The sequence below is a fragment of the Felis catus genome, chromosome E1, assembly GCF_018350175.1.
Source record: "Felis catus isolate Fca126 chromosome E1, F.catus_Fca126_mat1.0, whole genome shotgun sequence".
In the NCBI taxonomy this organism is placed as follows: domain Eukaryota; kingdom Metazoa; phylum Chordata; class Mammalia; order Carnivora; family Felidae; genus Felis; species Felis catus.
The window spans coordinates 14,612,092-14,632,395 of NC_058381.1; the positions used below are offsets into that span (position 1 = coordinate 14,612,092).

General features: G+C 40.1%; 1 protein-coding gene across 4 annotated transcripts in view; it reads left to right on the forward strand.

The window, feature by feature from the left end:
* The window catches only part of SMG6 (SMG6 nonsense mediated mRNA decay factor), a 227,435-nt gene that overhangs the window by 8,394 nt on the left and 198,737 nt on the right, over positions 1-20,304 (forward strand). For all 4 annotated transcript variants that reach the window (XM_045044028.1, XM_045044029.1, XM_045044030.1 and 1 more), the window contains exons 5-8: positions 7-113; positions 368-446; positions 8,096-8,206; positions 8,577-8,789. In XM_045044028.1, coding sequence (XP_044899963.1) covers positions 7-113; positions 368-446; positions 8,096-8,206; positions 8,577-8,789 — 510 coding nt within the window. The remainder of the gene's footprint in view (positions 1-6; positions 114-367; positions 447-8,095; positions 8,207-8,576; positions 8,790-20,304) is intronic.

Genomic DNA, 20,304 nt, shown 5'->3' on the forward strand with positions numbered 1-20,304 from the left:
CTGAAGGTAAAATATGCTTTGATCAGTGCCCAGCGATGTATGATTTGCCAAGGAGATATCGCTAGGTATCGGGAACAAGCCAATGACACAGCAAACTACGGGAAAGCACGCAGGTACTTTTGCCTCTTGTTCATTGCTTCTCTTTCCTTGTGGCGTTAGGCTAAGCCCTATTAAGAGCGATGGGCCACCTGAGCTGCCTCCCATATGGAAGTCCTACAGTTGTCCCTACTGGTCTCTGTTACCAGGCTTTACCACTCCAGCGTTACATCTAACACTCCAGCTATGTCTTAAGCAGTAAGGGCTGTCAAGTGATGAAATGGAAAGAGTTGATGTGGAGCTAGCATTTTTTACTGTTTTTCTATTCCAGTTGGTACCTAAAGGCCCAGCATATTGCTCCCAAGAATGGGCGCCCCTATAACCAGTTGGCTCTGCTGGCAGTGTACACGGTAAGCAATCTTATGGACAGGGGAAGTGTTTCCAGGCAGTATCTTAGAAAGAATGGATTTTGATAGTATCAGCTCCTGGAGCTGGAATTCATCTGAACACTAAACCCAAAGAATATCCTTTGCTGCCTCCCGTCCTCACCTTCCTTTTGTTCCTCTCAGAGGTAAGTTGTCAGTGATCCTTACTTCGGTTGAATCTGTACTTGATCCACTTTCATCGCCCTTCAGTTCCTAAGGGAGTGCTCATGCCCCAGCCAAACACCACTCTTTGTTTTTGACCAAGGCTCCTGCTCTGAATCTTAATCTTGTTGCTTCCCTTCCCTGTCCTGTTGAATGAGGTTACTCATTTCCAGAAGGAAAATAAGAATCCTTTTCACTTTTCCTTAAAGTCCTCACCTATCCTTAAGTAGTCAGATCCTTCTTTTCCCCAGATATTCCTCTTAGCTTTCCACCTAAGGAGTCCCCTTAGCAGAAGCACTTAGTTCCAAATTGTATCTTCCTAGATCTTACCAGACTTCTCTAAATGTACCTCTAACAGAGAGTCTTGGGAGCTGATAATGGCCCCTAGTAAGGAAGCTGAATTGAAGGGGGGGAAGGTCAATGGTAGGTATCAAAGATTTAAGTGTAAAGTAGCTAACATGTCATTTAGCAGGTAGCGTTTTCATAATTTTGTAAAATTCATTGCCCAAATAAACAATGTTTGAATTAAAAAATTTTTTTTGAATTAAAAATTTTTATTCCCCTTTACTCTACAAAAGATTCCAAAAAATTCCTACTATTTAATTATGGATTGAAATTATTGATTAAATAACGTGGTTTACAGATACACTTCCTTCAAAATCTATTGAATATCTTCACTCACTTTTTATTGTTTTTAGTACATTAACAGTATTGTGCAACCATCAACTCTGTCTAGTTCCAAGACATTTTCTTCACCCCAAAAGGAAACCCCATACCCATTACTCTCCATTCCTTCCACTTCTCAGCCTCTGGCAATCATTAGTTTATTTCTGTCTCAGGATCTATCTATTGAATGTTTCATGTAAATGGAATCATAGTATGTGACCTTTTATATCTGGCTTCTTTCATTTACCATAAAGTTTTTGAGGTTCATTTATGTTGTAGGATGTCTCAGCACTTCATTTGTATGGCTAAGTAATACTCTCATTACATCGATATACCATACTTATTCATTAGTTGATGGACGTTTTGGTTGTTTTCAACTTTCACCTTTTGTGAATAGTGCTTTGTCAAGTACAGGTATTTGTTTGAATATCTGTTTTCAGTTCTTTTGAGTCTGTTCCTAGGAGTGGAGGAGCACCTGGGTGCCTTAGTCAGTTAAGCGTGTGACTGTTGGTTTCGGCTCAGGTCATGATCTCATGGTTCATGGGTTCGAGCCCCATGTTGAGCTGACAGTGCAGACCCTGCTTGGGATTCTCTCTTTCTCCCTTTCCTTCTGCTCTTCCCCTGCCCATGTGCTCTCTCTCTGTCTTTCCCACTCTCTAAAAAAACAAAAAAACAAAACAAAACAAAAAAAACAAAGAAACAAGCTAGGAGTGGAATTGCTGGGTTGTATGGTAATTCTGTGTTTAACTTTTTTTTTTTTTAATTTTTTTTTTTAACGTTTTATTTATTTTTGAGACAGAGCATGAATGGGGGAGGGGCAGAGAGAGAGGGAGACACAGAATCGGAAGCAGGCTCCAGGCTCTGAGCCATCAGCCCAGAGCCCGACGCGGGGCTCGAACTCACGGACCGCGAGATCGTGACCTGAGCTGAAGTCGGACGCTTAACCGACTGAGCCACCCAGGCGCCCCTGTGTTTAACTTTTTAAGGGACCACCAAACTTCTTCATAGAGGCTGCACCATTTTACATTCCCACCAGCAATGTACAAGGGTTCCAGTTCCTCCACGTTCTCACCAACATTTGTTATTTTTCATTTTTTTGATTATGACCAGCCTAGTGAGTGTGAAGGGATATCTCTTTAATATTTTTTTCTTATTTTTTAAATTTTTTGGTCAGTTTTAGGTTTGCAGAGAAGTAAGCAGAAAGTACAGAGTTCTTATATATTCCCTCAACTCTCCTCTCCTCCATTTTCCCAGTCATTAACATCTTGCATTAGTGTAATACATTTGTTTATAATTGATGAGACAGCATTGATACGTTATCACTAACTAAAGTCCATAGTGTACATTAGGGTTCACTTTTATATTTTGTGTACATTTTGTGGATTTGAACAAATCTGTAATGACATGTATCCATCATTGTAGTGTCATACAGAGTAAGTTCACTGTCCTAAAAATACCCTGTGTTCCACCTTCCACCTGTTCATCCCCCCTCACTCCCTGAACCTCTAGCACTCTTAATTTTTACTGTCTCTGTAGTTTTGCTTTTTCTTGAATGTCATATAGTTGGAACCATACAGTATGTAGCCTTTTCAGCTTTGCCTCTTTCACTTGGTAATATGCATTTAGGTTTATTTTTGTGGCTTGATAGCTCTTTTCTTTTTATTGTTGAGTAATAGTACTCCATTGTATGGATGTACCGCAGTTGGTTTATCCATTCCCCTATGGAAAGACATCTTGGTTGCTTACGAGTTTTGGCAATTATGAATAAAAATGCTATAAATGTTTGTGTGCAGGGCTTTGTGTGGACATAAGTTTTCATTTCATTTGAGTAAATACCAAAGGGTGTGATTGCTGGATTGTATGGTAAGAGCGGATGTAGTTTTGGAAGAAACTGCCAAATTGTCTTCTGAAGTGGCTGTGCCATTTTGCATCCCCGCTGGCCGTGGGTGAGAGTTCCCGTTGCTCTGCATCCTCATAAGCATTTAGTGTTATCAGTGTTTTGGATTTTGGTCATTCTGATGGGTGTGTAGTGTTATCATCTCATTTTACTTTGCAGTTCCCTAATGATATATGATGTGAGCATCTTTTCGTGTGCTTATTTGCCATCTGTGTGCATCTTCTTTGTGAGGTGTGTTGATCTTTTGCCCATTTTTAAATTGGGTTGTTTTTTTTCTTACTGTTAAGTTTTAAGAGTATATTTTCGGGGTGACTGGGTGGCTCAGTCGGTTGAGCGTCTGACTTCAGCCCAGGTCATGATCCCGTGCTTTGTGGGTTCAAGCCCCGCATTGGGCTCTGTGCTGACAGGCTCAGAGCCTGGAGCCTGCTTTGGATTCTGTGTCTCCCTCTCTCTCTCGCCCTCCCCCACTCTGTCTATCTCCCAAAAATAAATAAATATTAAAAAAATTATTTAAAGAGTATATTTTGAATTTTTTTAAATTTTTCTTTTTTTTTTTTTTTTACATTTATTTATTTTTGAGAAGCAGAGTGAGACAAAGTGTGAGCAGGGGAGGGGCAGAGAGAGAAGGAGACACAGAATCTGAAGCAGGCTCCAGGCTCTGAGCAACTGGTCAGCACAGAGCCTGATGCAGGGCTCGAACCCACAAACTGTGAGGTTATGACCTGAGCTGAAGTCGGACGCTCAACCGACTGAGACACACAGGCACCCCTATTTTGAAATTTTTTTAATGTTTATTTATTCTTGAGAAAGAGAGGCAGAGCGTGAGTTGGGGAGGGGCAGAGAGAGAGGGAGACACAGAATCCAAAGCAGGCTCCAGGCTCTGAGCTGTCAGCACAGAGCCTAATGCCGGGCTCGAACTCATGAACCAAAAGATCATGACCTGAGCCCAAGTCAGATGCTTAACCAACTGAGCCACCCAGGCGCCCCCAAGAGTATATTTTGAATACCACTCTTTTATCAGACACGTGTTTTGCAAATGTTTTCTCTGTGTGTGGTTTATCTTTTCATTTTCTTTCTTTTTATTTTTTAATTAAAAAAATTTTTTAAAGTTTATTTATTTTTGACAGAGAGACGGGGAGAGTGAGTGGGGGAGGGACAGAGAGAGAGAGAGAGAGAGAGAGAGAGAGAGAGAGAGAGAGAGAGAGAAAGAACCCCAAGCAGGCTCTGCACTGTCAGCATGGAGCCTGATGTGGGGCTTGAACTCACAAACCATGAGATCATGACTTGAGCTGAAACCAAGAGCTGGACGCTTAACTGACTGAGCCACCCAGGTGCCCCATATCTTTTCATTTTCTCAGCACAGAATAAGATTTTTAATTTTAATGAAATCCATCTTATCAACTTTTTCTTTTGTGGATTGTGCTTATGGTTTAATATCTAAGAACTCTTCACCAAACCCAAGGTTACCTAGATTTTCTCCTGTGTTATCTTCTAGGAGTTGTGTAGTTTTGCATTTTACATCTAGGTTCTGTGATCCATTTTGAGTTAATTGTTATGAAAGTTTTAAGGTCTGTGCAAGATCCATTGTTTTGCATGTAGATGTCCAGTTGTTTCAACTCCATTTGTTGAAAAGGTGATCCCTTCTCCATTGAATTGCCTTTCCTCCTCTGTCAAAGATCAGCTGACTATAACTGTGTGGGTCTCTTTCTGGGTTTTCTATTACATTCCATTGATCTATTTGGCTGTTCTTGAGCTGTACCATTGTCTTGATTACTGTAGCTTTATAGTAAGTCTTGAAGTGAGGGAGTTTGGTCTTCTGACCATGTTCTTCTTTGTCAGTATTGTGTAGGCTATTCTGGATCTGCTTTTCTGTATTAGCTTTAGAATCAGTTTGTTACTAACCTACAAATCTATTGATTTTGAAGTAGTATCTCATTGTGGTTTTGATTTGCATTTCCCTAATGACTAACACTATTGAGCTATACTTACTGGCCATTTGGAGAAATGTCTGTTCAAATCCTTTGCCCATTTTTTTCTTTAAAAAAATTTTTTTTAAGTTTATAAACTTAGAGAGAGAGGACAAGGGAGGGGCAGAAAGAGAGGGAGAGAAAGAATCACAAGCAAGCTCTGCACTGATAGTGCAGAGCCCATTGCGGGGCTCAAACTCACAAACTGTGAGATCATGACCTGAGCTGGAGTCAAGAGTCAGACGCTTAACCAACTGAACCACCCTGGTGCCCCTGTCTTTTCACTTTCTTGATAATGTCTTCTGATGCCCAAAAGTTTTAAATTTTGATGAAGTCCAATTTATTTATCTTTTCTTTTGTTGCTTGTGCTTTTGTGTCATAGCTTTGAAACTATTATCAAATTGAGAGTTAAGCTATGTTTTCTTCTAGGAGTTTTTATAGTTATGGCTTCTGTATTTAGATCTTTGATCCATTTTTCATTAATTTTTGTAGTTGGTGTGAAATAGAGTCCAACTTCAGTCTTTTGCATATAGATATCAGTCGTTCCAGTACCATTTGTTGAATGTTCTTTCCCTATTGCCTAGTCTTGGAATCCTTGTTCAAAATCATTTGGTGCATGGTTTATTTCTGGACTCTTAGTTCTCTTCCATGGACCCATATGTCCACCCTTATGCCAGCAACGCCAGCATTCTTTTAATTACTGTAGCTTTGTGGTCAGTTTTGAAATCAGGATGTATGAGTTTTCCACCTTTATTCTTCTTTTTCAATATTATTTTTGCTATTTGGGGTTTCTTGTAATTCCATATGGATTTTAGGATCAGTTTTTTCATTTCTGCAAAAAGAGTCATTGGGATTTTCATAAGAATTACGTTGACCGTGTAGTTGCTTTGGGGAGTATTTACACAGATGTTTTTGGTTTATTTACGTCTTCTTTAATTTCTTTCAGACACGTTTTATAATCTTCAGTATATAAGTTTTACACGTTTACACTTGGTTATTAAATTCATTCCTAAGTATGTTATTATTTTTGATGCTATTGTAAATGGAATTATTTTCTTAATTTCTCTTAAAGGTTGTTTATTACTAATGTATAGAAATATAATTGATTTTTGAGCATTGATCTTAGCCTTACAGCTTTACTGAATTCCCTCAATGGCTTTTTCCCATTCTGATTAAATTGGTATATTTTTCTTTCATAAATCTCTGACCTAAATTAGTACTCCTTTCAAGTTCTTTTCCTCTGTCCCTCTTTTTCTGTCTGTCTTTTATTCTACTTGTCTTTCAGTGTCACTTTCTCAGTTTTCTGTGCCTTCTATCAGTATTTCAGTGAATCTCAAGAATTCAATGGAACATGCTTGTGCACAGTGCTTTGCTAGGTAGTCTGAATGATGAATATGTGATATGATCTGAAAAAAAGTATTGAAAAGACAAGTGACGTATGTAGAGAGTGATACAAATTAGACTTCATGAAATGTGATGCGTTGAGTGTTAAATGCACTGTTATTTTCTGGAGCACTAAGAAAGAATATGTGAGTTACTATAAATGAGATATAATGGTAGATATTGATTGTAAATCAATTTCAGAGACGTTAAAATATGAAAAAATCATTGTAGAATTGACAAAACAGCCTAAAATCAAGTGAGTGGTATAGACTGAGATTAGTATGGAATAGAATAATATTAAAAATAGCCCCCACTGGAGGCACCTGGCTGGCTCAGTCAGTAGAGCATGCAACTCTTGACCTAGGGGTTGTGAGTTTGAGCCCCACATTGGGTGTACTAGAGATTACTTAAAAATAAAATCTTAAAAAACAAATAGTCCCCATTGAACTGACTGTAATAGTATGTCAGATATTCTGTTAAAGTGTATGCATTATATGAATTTTAATCTTTTTGGGAGCCATATGTGTGTAAACATCTCCATTTTACAGATAAGGAAACCTCTAGGTTGATTTCTTTTGAGTTATACCTAATAAATGGCAGGACCAGTTCAAACTCAGGCAGTTGACCTTAGAATGTGTATCTTTAACCATGCTAGCAGAATACAAGATGTAAGGTTTTTTGTTATTGTTGTTTGTTTGTTTGTTTGTTTAAAATGCAAGTTTTGAGGAATGAGTTACTGGGGAGAGAGAGAAGTTAGTATTCTAGATGCATTTTGAGACAGAAAAAAGGGGAAAAGTGTATATGAACTTGAAGAGAGAAAGGGTTTTTGACATTCCTTCTCCCTTTATTTCAGTGTTTTCTTTTTTTTTTTCTCCTTTCTGGCCTCTCTGTTTTACTTCTTTTCCTTATTAACTGGTTGTAAAACTGACTTGAAGTATTTATTTGCTGAATTCATTGGATAGTAGTTTGTATTTCCCTTCCTCAGTAGAGTCAGTGTGGTATAGTGAAAATTGAACGTAGGAACCAGACAGTCCAAGGTTCATATATTGGCTTACCCGGGATTTGGCTTGGAGACCTTGTTGGACAACTTAGGTTGTTGGACAGCAATCTCTTTGAGCTTCCTTTTCCTCATTTCTAAAATGGGAATCATAATGCCTGTGGGGCAGTGTCCTTAGGCTTAGAGGTAAAATCTATAAAGTGATGGTCACTTGTCTCTGTATATTTAATCAGTGATGTTGCCATTGTTTATAATTTTTAAAATACTAATTAGTGAGCTGAACCTTGTATTTTTCTAAAACCAAAAGGTAACTGGATTTTATATTTCATGAGGCGCTTCATTCTTTTTCTCCCCCTTGTGAGCACTTGGCTCATAAGATACAGTACTGTGCAAGAAGAGCTCTCTGATGTAGTTGCCATGGCTTCTTCCGTGGATAGCATTCTGATTTTCTTATTGGAATTCCTCACAGCCTGGGAGAGATAGTAATTTTCTAGGTCAGCTGACTCGGGCTGGAGTCAGAAAAAGAATTGGTTGACTCGATGTCTTTGGCCTCTTTCTGCAGAGGAGGAAGCTTGATGCTGTCTATTACTATATGCGCAGTTTAGCTGCCAGCAACCCTATCCTGACTGCCAAGGAGAGTCTCATGAGCTTGTTTGAAGAGACCAAACGAAAGGTGAGTGGGGATGCAGGCAGACTCATTCCTTCCTAACAGAATGTGTTTCTCTTAGTGCCTCTGTGTCCTCAGGAGAATGACTTATGATGGCCTCAAGGGGTCCCATTGGGCTGTGCTGATGGAGTCAGTCAGCCTCTATGCAGAACCAAACTCATGTTTAGGAAAGTTCTCCAGGGCCCTTGGTGTGCATCTTGTTTATGGAATTAACAACGCCTATGAGACAAAGCAGATGATACTTTGCTACTTTGGGACTATAGCAAAGTCTTTACTTTTTATAGCCCCTGGGCAACAAACTCAGGTGAGGTGAGCGCCTGTTTTTATTAGCTGAATTCCAGGAGAGTCTGAGCTTATGTGTTTGTATATTGTACAGGCAGAACAGATGGAAAAAAAGCAACATGAGGAGTTGGAACTGAGCCCTGACCAATGGCGGAAAGGAAAGAAGTCTACTTTCCGGCATGTTGGAGATGACACCACTCGCTTAGAGATCTGGATCCACCCATCACATCCTCGGTCCTCCCAGGGCACTGAATCTGGGAAGGATTCTGAGCAGGAGAATGGGCTGGGCAGCCTGAGCCCAAGTGATGTAAGTTGCTGAGGGTGATCTAATGAGCAAGACTAACTAAGTAGACATGGGTGCCCCAGTACATGCAACTGGGAATCAGTGCACAGACATTTACCATTAATCACAGGGAAGGTAAATCACTTCAGGCCCTCTGATGTCATCTCTCACTTCCAGCTACACTTCTTTCACTTTATTATATGCTTCCCTCTCTCACCACTATGTGGCACTGTAGAATTTAGTAAAACTAGTTTTTCTAGAGGAAGATTTACTTAGTATAGGATGAGAATTTTTTGCTGCTTTGGCTTTGTAGTCACCAATATGATGCTTTCGAATTCTGTTGTGATTTTGTGAAGCTAGAGAGAGAGCATAGTTGGAAAACTGCAAATGGCTGGTTCATTGTGCCTTGAGAGTAAAATTCATAGTGGAGTGAATGATGGTGTGATCTTACCCTTCTCCTGTCTACCCTTCTAATCTTACCCTTCTCCAAACTTTTCACAAAGCAGCCATAGTTATATCTCTAAAATGTGTATCTGACAAATTACTTCTTAGAAATAAGAATGAGAGTTTGCTACAATAATCCAAGTAAGATGTGAAAAAGATCTGAACCAGGAAATAGCTCCGGAGATGGGGAGAAGTGAACAGATATACGATATATATTAATGAGGTAGAATCCAAAGGACCTGATTGGACATGGGGAGCTGAAGGACAAGAGGAAGTCAAAAGTAATACCTATCTAGGTGTTTCTGGCTTGGAAACCGGGTGAGTACTGGTCTATTCCTTGAGATAGGGAATAGAGGTAGAATTGGTTTTAGGAGAAAAACAGTGAGTTTAGTTTTGGACATGCTGGAATTTCTGTAGGACACTGAAAAGAGATTTAAAGGCTAACATGTCAAAAGTAGGGAGAGTGTTCTAAGTTAGAGATGAAGATATTTGAAGGCATCCCCTTATAGATGGAATTGAAGTCATGAGAGTAGATTTAGTCACTTGAGGAGAAAACAGTGATAAATAGGCTGAAGGTCTAAGAGAGTAAGGACATAGATGGCAGGGAGACGTCCTTGCAGAGGATTGGAAGGGAGTAGAATCTGGAGCACAAGTGCAGAGATTAGCCTGACTGAAGGTGAGAGATCCTTCTTACACTTGAGGGAGATGGGGGCAGGTAATTGGGGATCAGGTAAGTTTGTGGGTATTAGAGGAGAAAGATGTTTACTTTTTTCTCTTTGAAGTTGGAGACATTGTTGTCTGCTAAGAATGAATCAAAAGTAGTAGAATAGGAGGACTTCTTTGTGGTTTAATTTAAAATTGCCATTTTCTCTTTTTATGTCCTTCTTTAGCTCTTTTCTGCATGACTTGGAAAGTAGATATTGCTTATGAATGACACTTCCAGTTTGCTATGTGCCATGATTTGCATGGGGTGCTTCAGGGGAGACTGAAGGTAGACTGTCTCACTGTTGCCCTTTTCTAGTTTGGATATTGCAGCCCCAAATTGGAAGCCTGTATGAATAAGAGAGGAGTCATTCTATTGGGTTAGCTCCACTGTCTGTCTTTAAAATGAAAGCAGGGGGGTGCCTGGGTGGCTGTCGGTTAAGCATCCCACTTTGGCTCAGGTCACGATCTCACAGTTTCTGGGTTTGAGCCCTTTGTCGGGCTCTGTGCTGACAGCTCAGAGTCTGGAACCTGGAGCCTGCTTTGGATTCTGTTTCTCCCTCTCTCTCTGCCCCTCCCCTGCTTGTGCTGTATCTCTCTCTAAAAAAATAAATAAACGTTTAAATAAATAAATAAATAAATAAATAAATAAATAAATAAAATGAAAGCAGCAACAGCAATTTGAGAAAGCATTTTATGGCTTTCTTTGACCTTGGCCTCAAGGTTGGGGAGTATCCTTTGTAAAGGTTAAGGTTGTAACTAATACTCTATAGATCTCTCTCCCATTGTGCCTCATTGATTTTTAAGTACTGTGTTTATAAGTTTATGTTTTTATTCTTTTTTTTTTTTAATGTTTATTCAGTTTTGAAAGACAGAGAGAGACAGAGCATAAGCAGGGGTGGGGCAGAGAGAGAGGGGGACACAGAATCTGAAGCAGGCTCCAGGCTCTGAGCTGTCAGCACAGAGCCCGATGTGGGGCTCGAACTCACGATCCGGGAGATCATGCCCTGAGCCGAAGTCAGACGCTCAACTGACTCAGCTACCCAGGCGCCCCATTTATGTTTTTATTCTTGTTTGCATCTCAGAGAAGGCATTTTCAGTTTATGGGCTGTCATTAGGTGTATTAAGTTTTATTAATTATTTTATTTTTAATTTTACTAATAATATATGAATGTAAGTTTAGTAGAAATTTCAAATGATTAAAGATATAAGCGGAGTTAAGTGGTCATTTCTTTCGTAACTATTCATGTTGTTTATGTATTTTCAGCTTACTTATTCTTGGGCAATTACTTTCCTTAATTTCTCTTAAATTTACATCTGTGAGGTTGGGCTTTTAGTTTGAGACTGCCAGCACCAGGGGAAGAAGTCTGCAGTTTCATAGCTCTTCATTTATCCAGCCAGGAAACCTCCCTTCCTTTTTCACCTGCTTTCTCAAACCCTAAGTCTGCTTCCCATATTTTCTTTTTTAGAGAAGGCCCCAAGAACTTGGCTTGTTCTCTCCATTCCTTGGAACCTATAGTTGACAAGAAGTGGGGATTCAGTCACAGACATTTGAGTGATTAGGCATTGGGGGTACAGATAGAGATTAAAACAACCAATAACAACCAAAAATGATCTTTGACCTCAGGGAGCACTCAGTCATGTGGGGAAGACAAAAACATACATATGTGATTGTAGTGCAGTGTGGCAAGTGCTATGATAAAGGGGAGCATGAGAGGCTACAGAAGAACAGGGCCAGGGCACCTAATTTGGGCAGGGTTTCGGAAGGGTTAGGCATTTTGCAGCTGAAGGATGATGTAAGGGCATTTCCTCTCTGAGACCTGAGGCTTGGGAACTGCAGTATGGCCGGAGGCTATACTATATATATACTTTTCTCGATTTCCACTACCATCATCCTAGTCCAAGTTCTCATCGGTAATCCACAGACGTTTGAAAAAGTTCCTAATGGTCTTTTCACATTTATTCTTGGTCCTCCTTTGACATTTCTTTTTCTTTTTTTCTTTTATTACTATTTTTTAATTAAAAAATTTTTTTTTAGAATTTTTTTTTTTTTTTTTTTTGAGAGCGAGCAAGGGAGAGGCAGGGAGACAGAGAGAGAGAGAGAGAGAGGAGAGAGAGAGAGAATCCCAAGCAGGCTCTGCGCGTCAGAGGAGAGCCCAGTGTAGGGCTCAAACCCATGAACTATTAGATTATGACCTGAGCTGAAACCAACAGTCAGACATTTAACCTACTGAGCCAGCCAGGTACCCCTTATTTTACTATTTTTTAATGTGTATTTATTTATTTTGAGTGAGTGCATATGTGTGTGCGCAAGCAAGAGTCAGGGGCAGAGAGATAGGAGAGAGAGAGAATTCCAAGCAGGCTCTGCGCTGTGAGTGCAAGACTTGATCCCATGGACCATGAGATCATGACCTGAGCCAAAATCAAGAGTTGGACGCTTAACTGAATGAGCCACCAGGCACCCCAGGCCTTTTTTTAGATAGTAACCTTAGTGAGCTTCCAGATACACATTTTTGATTGAAAGTCTTCAGTTGTTTCTGTTTGCTCTCAGAGTCATGTCCAAAATCTGTACTGTAGTATACCGGGCCCCACATGATTTGGCCCCTGCAACTTCTGACCATACCTTCTCACCATACTTCTCTTCCGCCCCCCCACCCCCAGCCCTGTTGTACTGGTTTCTTCGTGAAGGGCCCAAGTTCTTTTCTGACCCTTGGCTATCACACATTCTCTCTTTCTGCAGTGCTCTTCTCTGTCAGTCCCATTCTTATCCTTAAATTCTCAGTCTAAATATCATTTCCCTTTTCCAGGGAAGCTTTTTCTGATCCCTGAGCCTGGATGTTACCCCTTTGTAACCACATTTTTAATTAAGTACTTTTGGGTACAGTTTTGTTGTTGTTGGTTAAAATCTTTCCCTTGCTGGATTCATGGCTCTGTGAGAGGTCCATATCTAGTTGTTCACTTACTTTATCCCCAGTGCCCACATTTACAGGAATTTAAATAAATCTTAGTTGAATATATAAATGATGGAAGAAACTGAGGAATGAGCCTGGAGACGGTAGAGGGGAGCAGATCCTTCATAAATACTGAGGAATTTGGATATCAGGTATTAAGGATTTTAAGCAGTAGGATTTTAAGCTGGGACATAATCAGATTGTGTGACGATCCTCTTTTCAGTACTTCTCTTAGAACAGATTTATTTTTTTTAAGGGGGATTTTTTTTTTTAATTGCAGAAGTAATACCAATACGGATAGCACTGTATCTAAATCAGTGTCCATGAAGTTTAAAATGAGAGTCCCTTGTATTCTTGCCTTCAGAGACACCACTATTAACTATTTGATGGAGGCCCTTCCAGACCTTTTTTCCAAGCATTTATAAGTGTGTACACGTACACACATACCTGTAGACACATGGAATATATTTTTAACAAAAATGGGATTATCCTATGCACATGTCCCCTGCTATCTGAAAATAGAGCATTACTATGAAATGTTTTGTAAGCTGAAATGGCATAAAGCAAAGAAACCATTGCCATTAATTTGTATGGAAAATTTTTTCGACGTTCCCAGACCCCCAAAATACCCTCTTTTAGGCTGTTCTGATACCATAAGACACATCTTGCTAATGGATGCACAGAATAGATCGGACAAAGCACAGATGCTTGCAGACACAGTTCAGAGCTCTGGTGGCCTGATGCGGAGGTGACGAGTGTAGTTCCCAGAGAAGGAGCTTGGTGGTGCCACTCGAGGTACGCGTTGCCTCTGAAAACAAATGCTGAATGCTAGTTTCGCTTTTCAGCTTTTTTATAAAAGCCAAAATCCCCTTTGGATTTCTTTCAGTTAGCAAAAGTGGTACTATTGTAGGTCTTTCGTAAAAATAAAATGATACAGCATGAACTTTTGAAAAGCAAGGGATATCTGTATATACTAATCTATAGTTCGTTTTTTTAAATTATCAGCTGGACATACAATCGGTTCTGTTATAATGTTATAATGTAACATACTTCCTAAAATTCCCTGTACTATGTAAAATCACACAGTAAAAACCACAGAGCTTATGGGGAAGATGGGGATGGGGCACAATACTCAAAAACTTCCTCAGTGATGTATTAAAAAAAAGATATGAACCTAATAAGGCAGTTGTGCAGTTTTATACATTATCCATTGATTAAGAAATAAAAAGATACTAGGGTGCCTGCGTGGCTCAGTCAGTTGAGCATCAGACTTCGGCTCAGGTCATGATCTCGTGGTCCACAGTCCGTGGGTTCGAGCCCCACGTCAGGCTCTGTGCTGACGGGTTGGAGCCTTGGACCCTGCTTCGGATTCTGTGTCTCCTTCTCTCTCTGCCCCTCCCCCACTCATGCTCTGTGTCTGTCTCAAAATAATAAATAAACATTAGAAAAAATTTAGAAGTACAAAAATACTATTTTGAAAAAGAAATGAACTTTGCCTACAGAAATGGGCTTCAGAAGGACTAAAGGTTCCCGTCCGCTTTTTTTTTTTTTTTTTTTTTTTTTTTTTTTTTTTTTTTTTTGGTGAGAGAGAGTGAGAGAGAGGGTGCGCGAGTGAGTGAGAGGCAGAGAGGGAACCCTGAAGCGGGGCTCAAGCTCACCCGATACGGGGCTCGAACTCACAAACTGTGAGACCTGCGCTGAAGACGCATGCTTAACCAACTGAGCCACCTGGGTGCCCCCTGTTACACTCTTTTTTAAAGAGAAGGATGATAGCTTGTGGATTCTTGTGAAGTGATGGAGGGAAGGTTATTTGGAATTGTACGAGTAGGTATAACATCACATGTGGGTAGGTTTAGCTTCTGTGAATTCACATGGTGAACTGCAGTAGCTGGTAGATATTTGGAGAGAGAGAGCGTGTGAGCGTGTGTGTGTGTGTGTGTGTGTGTGTGTGTGTGTGTGTGTGTGTGTGTTTTCCTGTGTAGCTGGGTTCAGCTGAGTGCAGTTTCCTATGTTCACCCAGTGTTTCTCATGAACAGAATCATGCATAAGGAGGTGCAAAATTTGTGTTCTACTCAAAATGTTCCCTAATATATTTATCACAATGGAACAAACATATATTTTCAAAACAAGGATTATAGCAAAACAGACTCTATTTCTACTTGTCCAAGAGTATCTTTTCTTAGTATGTTCTTAGTGTGGCTGAATATTTTATTATGAAGGTATGTGTCATTTGCTTAACTTATCTGTGTAATTTAAATATTTGCTGAGCATTGCTTGTTCATTTTAGCTGTCTTTTTTGGATGATTAGCCTTACTAAGAATTACCCCTTTGACAATTCCCATTTCTAGCACAAACTACTAAAATTTACATCCATGAATAAGAAACAAAGTTTGTAGTTTCAAGTAGTTGTTAGTAATGATAGTAGAGTCCCCACTAGTTTGTTCTCTCTCTGCCAAGCACGGGTTTTGGATCTCTCTCTGAGTGGCTGCAGGAGGTTAGCTTGTGGGTTGTTGGTTTTTAGCCTTGAGATGTGGTTTGGGTTGAACATGCTACCTGGGGAGGGACTGCCAACCTCAACTGTAAATGGCATCCTTTTAAACTAATTGAGACTTCTATTTAAACTCTACCCCTGACAGCTAGGCTACTCAAATTCGTTGTCACAAGGGTCCCAAGCATTCTTTATTTAGCGGGTGTGCCTTCTGCTATGCCTCAGGTCCCTTTGGAAATCAGAAAAAGGTACTGCTTAGCAAACAAGTTGTTGCAGACAGTGAGTTAATTAAGGAGATTATAGGATCAGAGACCCGTTTTCACACTGAAAGACCAGGGAACTGCTCTGTTTGTATCTTGAATCCAATTTAACTTGTGTCTGTTGACTGGGGAAGAATGAGCAAGTGAGAATGGGAGTCGTTAACAGATGTTTGTCTCTCCAACTTCATTGAGTTCTCGTGTTTTGGCATGATTTGATTTCCTTTTCCCAGCTGACTGTGGTTACTGTATAACTTGTTTGGTGCCATGTGTGGAAAATGGCTTTAGGTAATAAAATGTCATTGTGTATTTGGCCAAACTCTTGACAAGCCTTCCTTCCTTTTGGCCCTTCAAAATGGTTTTGGGGTTCAGTCTGGACTGTACTTCAGTAGCTCCTAATAGCAATCATTTGGCCTTTCCTTATTTGAATCTCATATCCTATTTCATCCACCAAATGATATTGTTTGCCTTGTTTTTTTTCCTTTTGTTCCTGTTCCTTCTGTCACATTTCAGTATTTATTTTATTTCTTTGCATAGTTCCTACCCCCCCCCCCCACCTCCCCAGGACTTGTTCATGTCCAGTCCAGAATTTACTGCAGTTATTCTTGAGATTTTGGAGTAGACGGCTGCCTTCTGGGTCCAGTGTTTAACCAGACTAAAGGTTGGTTTACCTGTCCTATTGTGCCTCTGTTCTAGGGTTGTAAAGATGAATACAACATTGTTACTACCTCAAAGAGTTTACAGTCTAGTGCATGGGTCAGCAAGCCTTTCCTGTAAAAGACCATATAGTCAATATTTGAGGCTTTACAGGTCCTATGGTCTCTTTTACAACTACTCACCTCTGCAGTTGTAGTGCTAAAATAGCCATAGACGGTACCTAACTGAATGAGCATGGCTGTGTTCCAGTAAAACTTTATTTACAAAGACTGGTGGCAGCCTGCCTTTGGCCTGTGGGCCTCGTTTGCCAGCTTCTGATCTGCTGGAAGTAATGGCTATGTAAACAGAATGTTTCAGCATACAGTTGGTTATTGTCATTTGCGGTGGTTATGTGCTATAAAGTCACCACAGACACTGAATTAGTGAATACTGAACCATTGCTTCTAAAGGAAAAACAGGATTAGGTTTCTGTGAGCCTCTGGTTATAAGAATTTCATCAGGTGATTAGTATATAATCTTGTTTTATGTAGGTTTCTGTTTAAAGTCACTTTATTTAATATATATTGGTGACTCCTGGCCGGCAGCACTATAACTTGTGCCTGAACAAATACACACATTTTCTCTGTAAGGCACATCCCAGCCTTCTTGCACTTAGGAACACTAGACAGCATTTCAAGCACTATGCTTGGAGGCCATTTTAAACAGTGAAATCACCAACAAGAAGCACACAAATGTGAAAGGCATGGCACTAATAGAGTATGAAAAGGGCCCTTGTTTAAAGTATGAGAACTTGAACAAAAAGGCAGAGAGTCACCTTGTTGGACCTCAGCTGGGAACAGGTGTATCAGGGAACTTGAATTTTTTGCCACTCTGTGTGTGTCCACGAGTGTCTGCGGAAACACCATGGGGATTGATTTTGGTGTTACTAATAAGTTTTAGCAAGTAGCTGAATTCACAAATATGAAGTCTACAAATAATGATGACCAAGTATATTGTGGTAAGTGTCATGAGGGAGGTGTGCGTTGGGTACCGTCGAAGCATGGGGAAGGGCTACTTGGTTCAGTCCAGGTGGAAGCATGGGTTGTAGTGAGGAAAAGGGGAGTCACTTTGGAAGACTTCTTGGAAAAGTTAACTAGGCCAGGTGAGAAGAGAGTGTTCCAAGTAGAAGAGACAGCATGGGCAAAGGCAGAGGAGGTGTGGCACAGCAGAGGGTTTGCAGGTATCTAAACATACGGTAATTTGGAGGATCATGTGAGAAAGTTGGAGTAGGAGAGAGACTGAGCCTTCTGCAGGAACACTTTCTTGTTTGGTGCTGTGGTATGTATGGGTAGTGGTCAGTGGGCTGGGCCCAAATAATGTACTTCTGGATGCTGGAAATAATTTGTTTCTGGAATTTCTCATTGTTTACTTGTCATGTCTGCGTTGTTAATTCAACAAAAGCAGTACTGTTTCATTCACTAAATTAGGTAGGATGGAAATTGACTGAATTTTTTGTCCTGCAGTTTGTTGATTAAAATTTGAGGGCTACTCTTTTAGACGGTGCTTTAGGCATTGTGAACTCAAACATGCAGAAGATACTAGTGATGTTTCTTTGCGTCTTGGTTGTTGGAGGAAATTGCCAATAGCTTTAAGTAGGGCAAACCTCTTTTTCTTTTCATTTTGGTATTTTTATTGCCTTTAAAAAGTTACAAAGCCAACACGTCCTTACTGTAAACAATTTGAAAGTGCAGACAAACAATGTGTTTGTACCATCTAGTGTTGACCACTACTAACATCTTAGGGTTTGCTTTTCCTGCATGTTTAATGTTTATTTATTTTTGAGAGAGGGAGAGAGACGGAGCGTGAGCAGAGGGCGGGGGTGCAGAGAGAGAGGGAGACACAGAATCCGATGCAGGCTCCAGGCTCTGAGCTGTCAGCATAGAGCCTGACACAGGGCTCAAACCCACGAACTGTGAGAGCATGACCTGAGCAGAAGTCAGACGCTCAACCGACTGAGCCACCCAGGCGCCCCTCCTGCATATTTATGTAGGGCATAGCACATAGATTGGAAATGTCTAACACCCATTAACCTGGGGAGTCAAAAGAGAAAAATCCATGCCTAATTATCAACTCAGAACTGGGTTGGAAAAGTGGTATTCTAATTTCAGAAGTCAAACACAGATACCTGTATCTTGCTATTTATCCAAGTAGCACAGTGAGTGACACCATAATGTTCTCCCTTTCCTGTGTAAAGAGGAACTTCTCAAGCTACATCAATAAAGAAGAACAAGTTCAAGAAAGATTAGACATCTAATAGGACTCATTCTAGTTTTGAAAGATTGAGTATAAAAGGGTCTGTTTCATGAGGAAGCATCTTGAACTGGTAATAAATTGGGGCATGAGGGCTAATTTGAGGCCCTGTGGGCATAGAACCTTTGTGACTTTGTTTGAAAAGCTGGGTTCTAGTTGGAAAAGTTTCTAGGTTGTGGTGTTGGAGGTGGCTTCTAGGTCAGTGGGAATAGAGATAAAAAGATCTAGCAGAGGAATGATTGCCTTTTCAAATATTTTAAAGCAATATTTTTAAATAGGTAAAACGTGTGTGTGTGTGTGTGTGTGTGTGTGTGTGTGTGTGTACATATAAACATGGTTCTCTCCCTTTTCTTACATTATTAGGGCATGTCGTACATACTGTTATTCACCTTTGGTTGTTTTTCCCCCTTCATATTACTGTTGGACTTGGGAAATCCTTCCATGGTTGCTTGCCTACAAGTCCTTGTATCTCTCTTAGAGGCTGGCAGCCTGATAGATTTCATTAATTTTGTACAGCATCTGATATGTCAGAAGCAGGATAGTGCAGAGGTTAACAGCTTGGGCTTTGGGAAGTCCTAAGTTCAAGTCCTAGTTTTATCAGTTATCAGCAGTGAGGCTTCGGGCATGAGCTGCAGTTTCTTCATCTGTAAGACGGTGATACTGATAGACTAAATGAGATAATGCATGTGAAGCACAATGAGTAGCATATGGTAACTTCTCATGTATTGTTGGTGGTAGTTCTTAATTACATACTTACATTTTTGTTATGATCTTTTAAGCTGTTAGGTTTATTTTTGCCTTTTTTACTGTTTCTAATTAAAGTGAACAGTGAAGCTTAATAATTCACAAACTGGCTGTCTAAATGCAGACCTGTTTTGTTGGATGTGAAGAGTTTTATTTAATGATGACAAATTTCAAATACACACAAGACAAAATAATAAAATGAATCCCCATATTGTCACTGGTATTCAACAATTATCAAGACTTTCCCACATTTGTTTTAGCTTTCCCTCCTGCGTGCTCCGCTCCTCCTCCTGCCTTGGTTGAAGTATTTTAAAACAAACCCTAGATGTCACATCACTGCATCCCTACATATTTCACTTATGTACACACCTTGTAAAAAATAATGGACTTTTTTGGGGGCACCTGGGTGGCTCAGTTGATTGAGCATCTGGCTCTTGATTTTGGCTCAGGTCATGATCCCAGGGTCGTGGGATCGAGCCCAGTGTCAGGCTCCACGTTGAGTGTGGAGCTTGCTCTCTCTCCTTCTCCTGCCCCTCTCCTCTCTCTCTCTATTTCTAAAATAAAGAGAAAAAAAAAAGGTTTTTAAAGGACTTTTTTAATATACCATGGTGCCATTGCCATGTCTGTCTGTGGCATTCTGTATCTGATCCATAACTTCATTTCCCACATTATCTATCAAATGGCTTCTTAGATTTGGTTTGTTGAAATCAAGACCTACATGTTATGTTTGATTGTCTCGTCTTCTAAGTTTCTTTTAATCAAGAACAATTCTGCCTTCCCTTTGAAAGATGTTCTTCATGTTATAAGCTTGTTAAAGAAGCAGGTTAGTTGTGCTATAGAATTCCCACACTCTCAATTTGTCTGTCTCCTTGTGGTATCATTCAGCCTTTCCCTCTGTCCCCCATATTCCTATAAATGAGAATTAGCTCTAGAAACTTGGTTAGATTCAGGTTCACAGGTGAGCTGTGTGCCTCATTGTGCACTGCATTAGGAAGTGTCTGTTTATC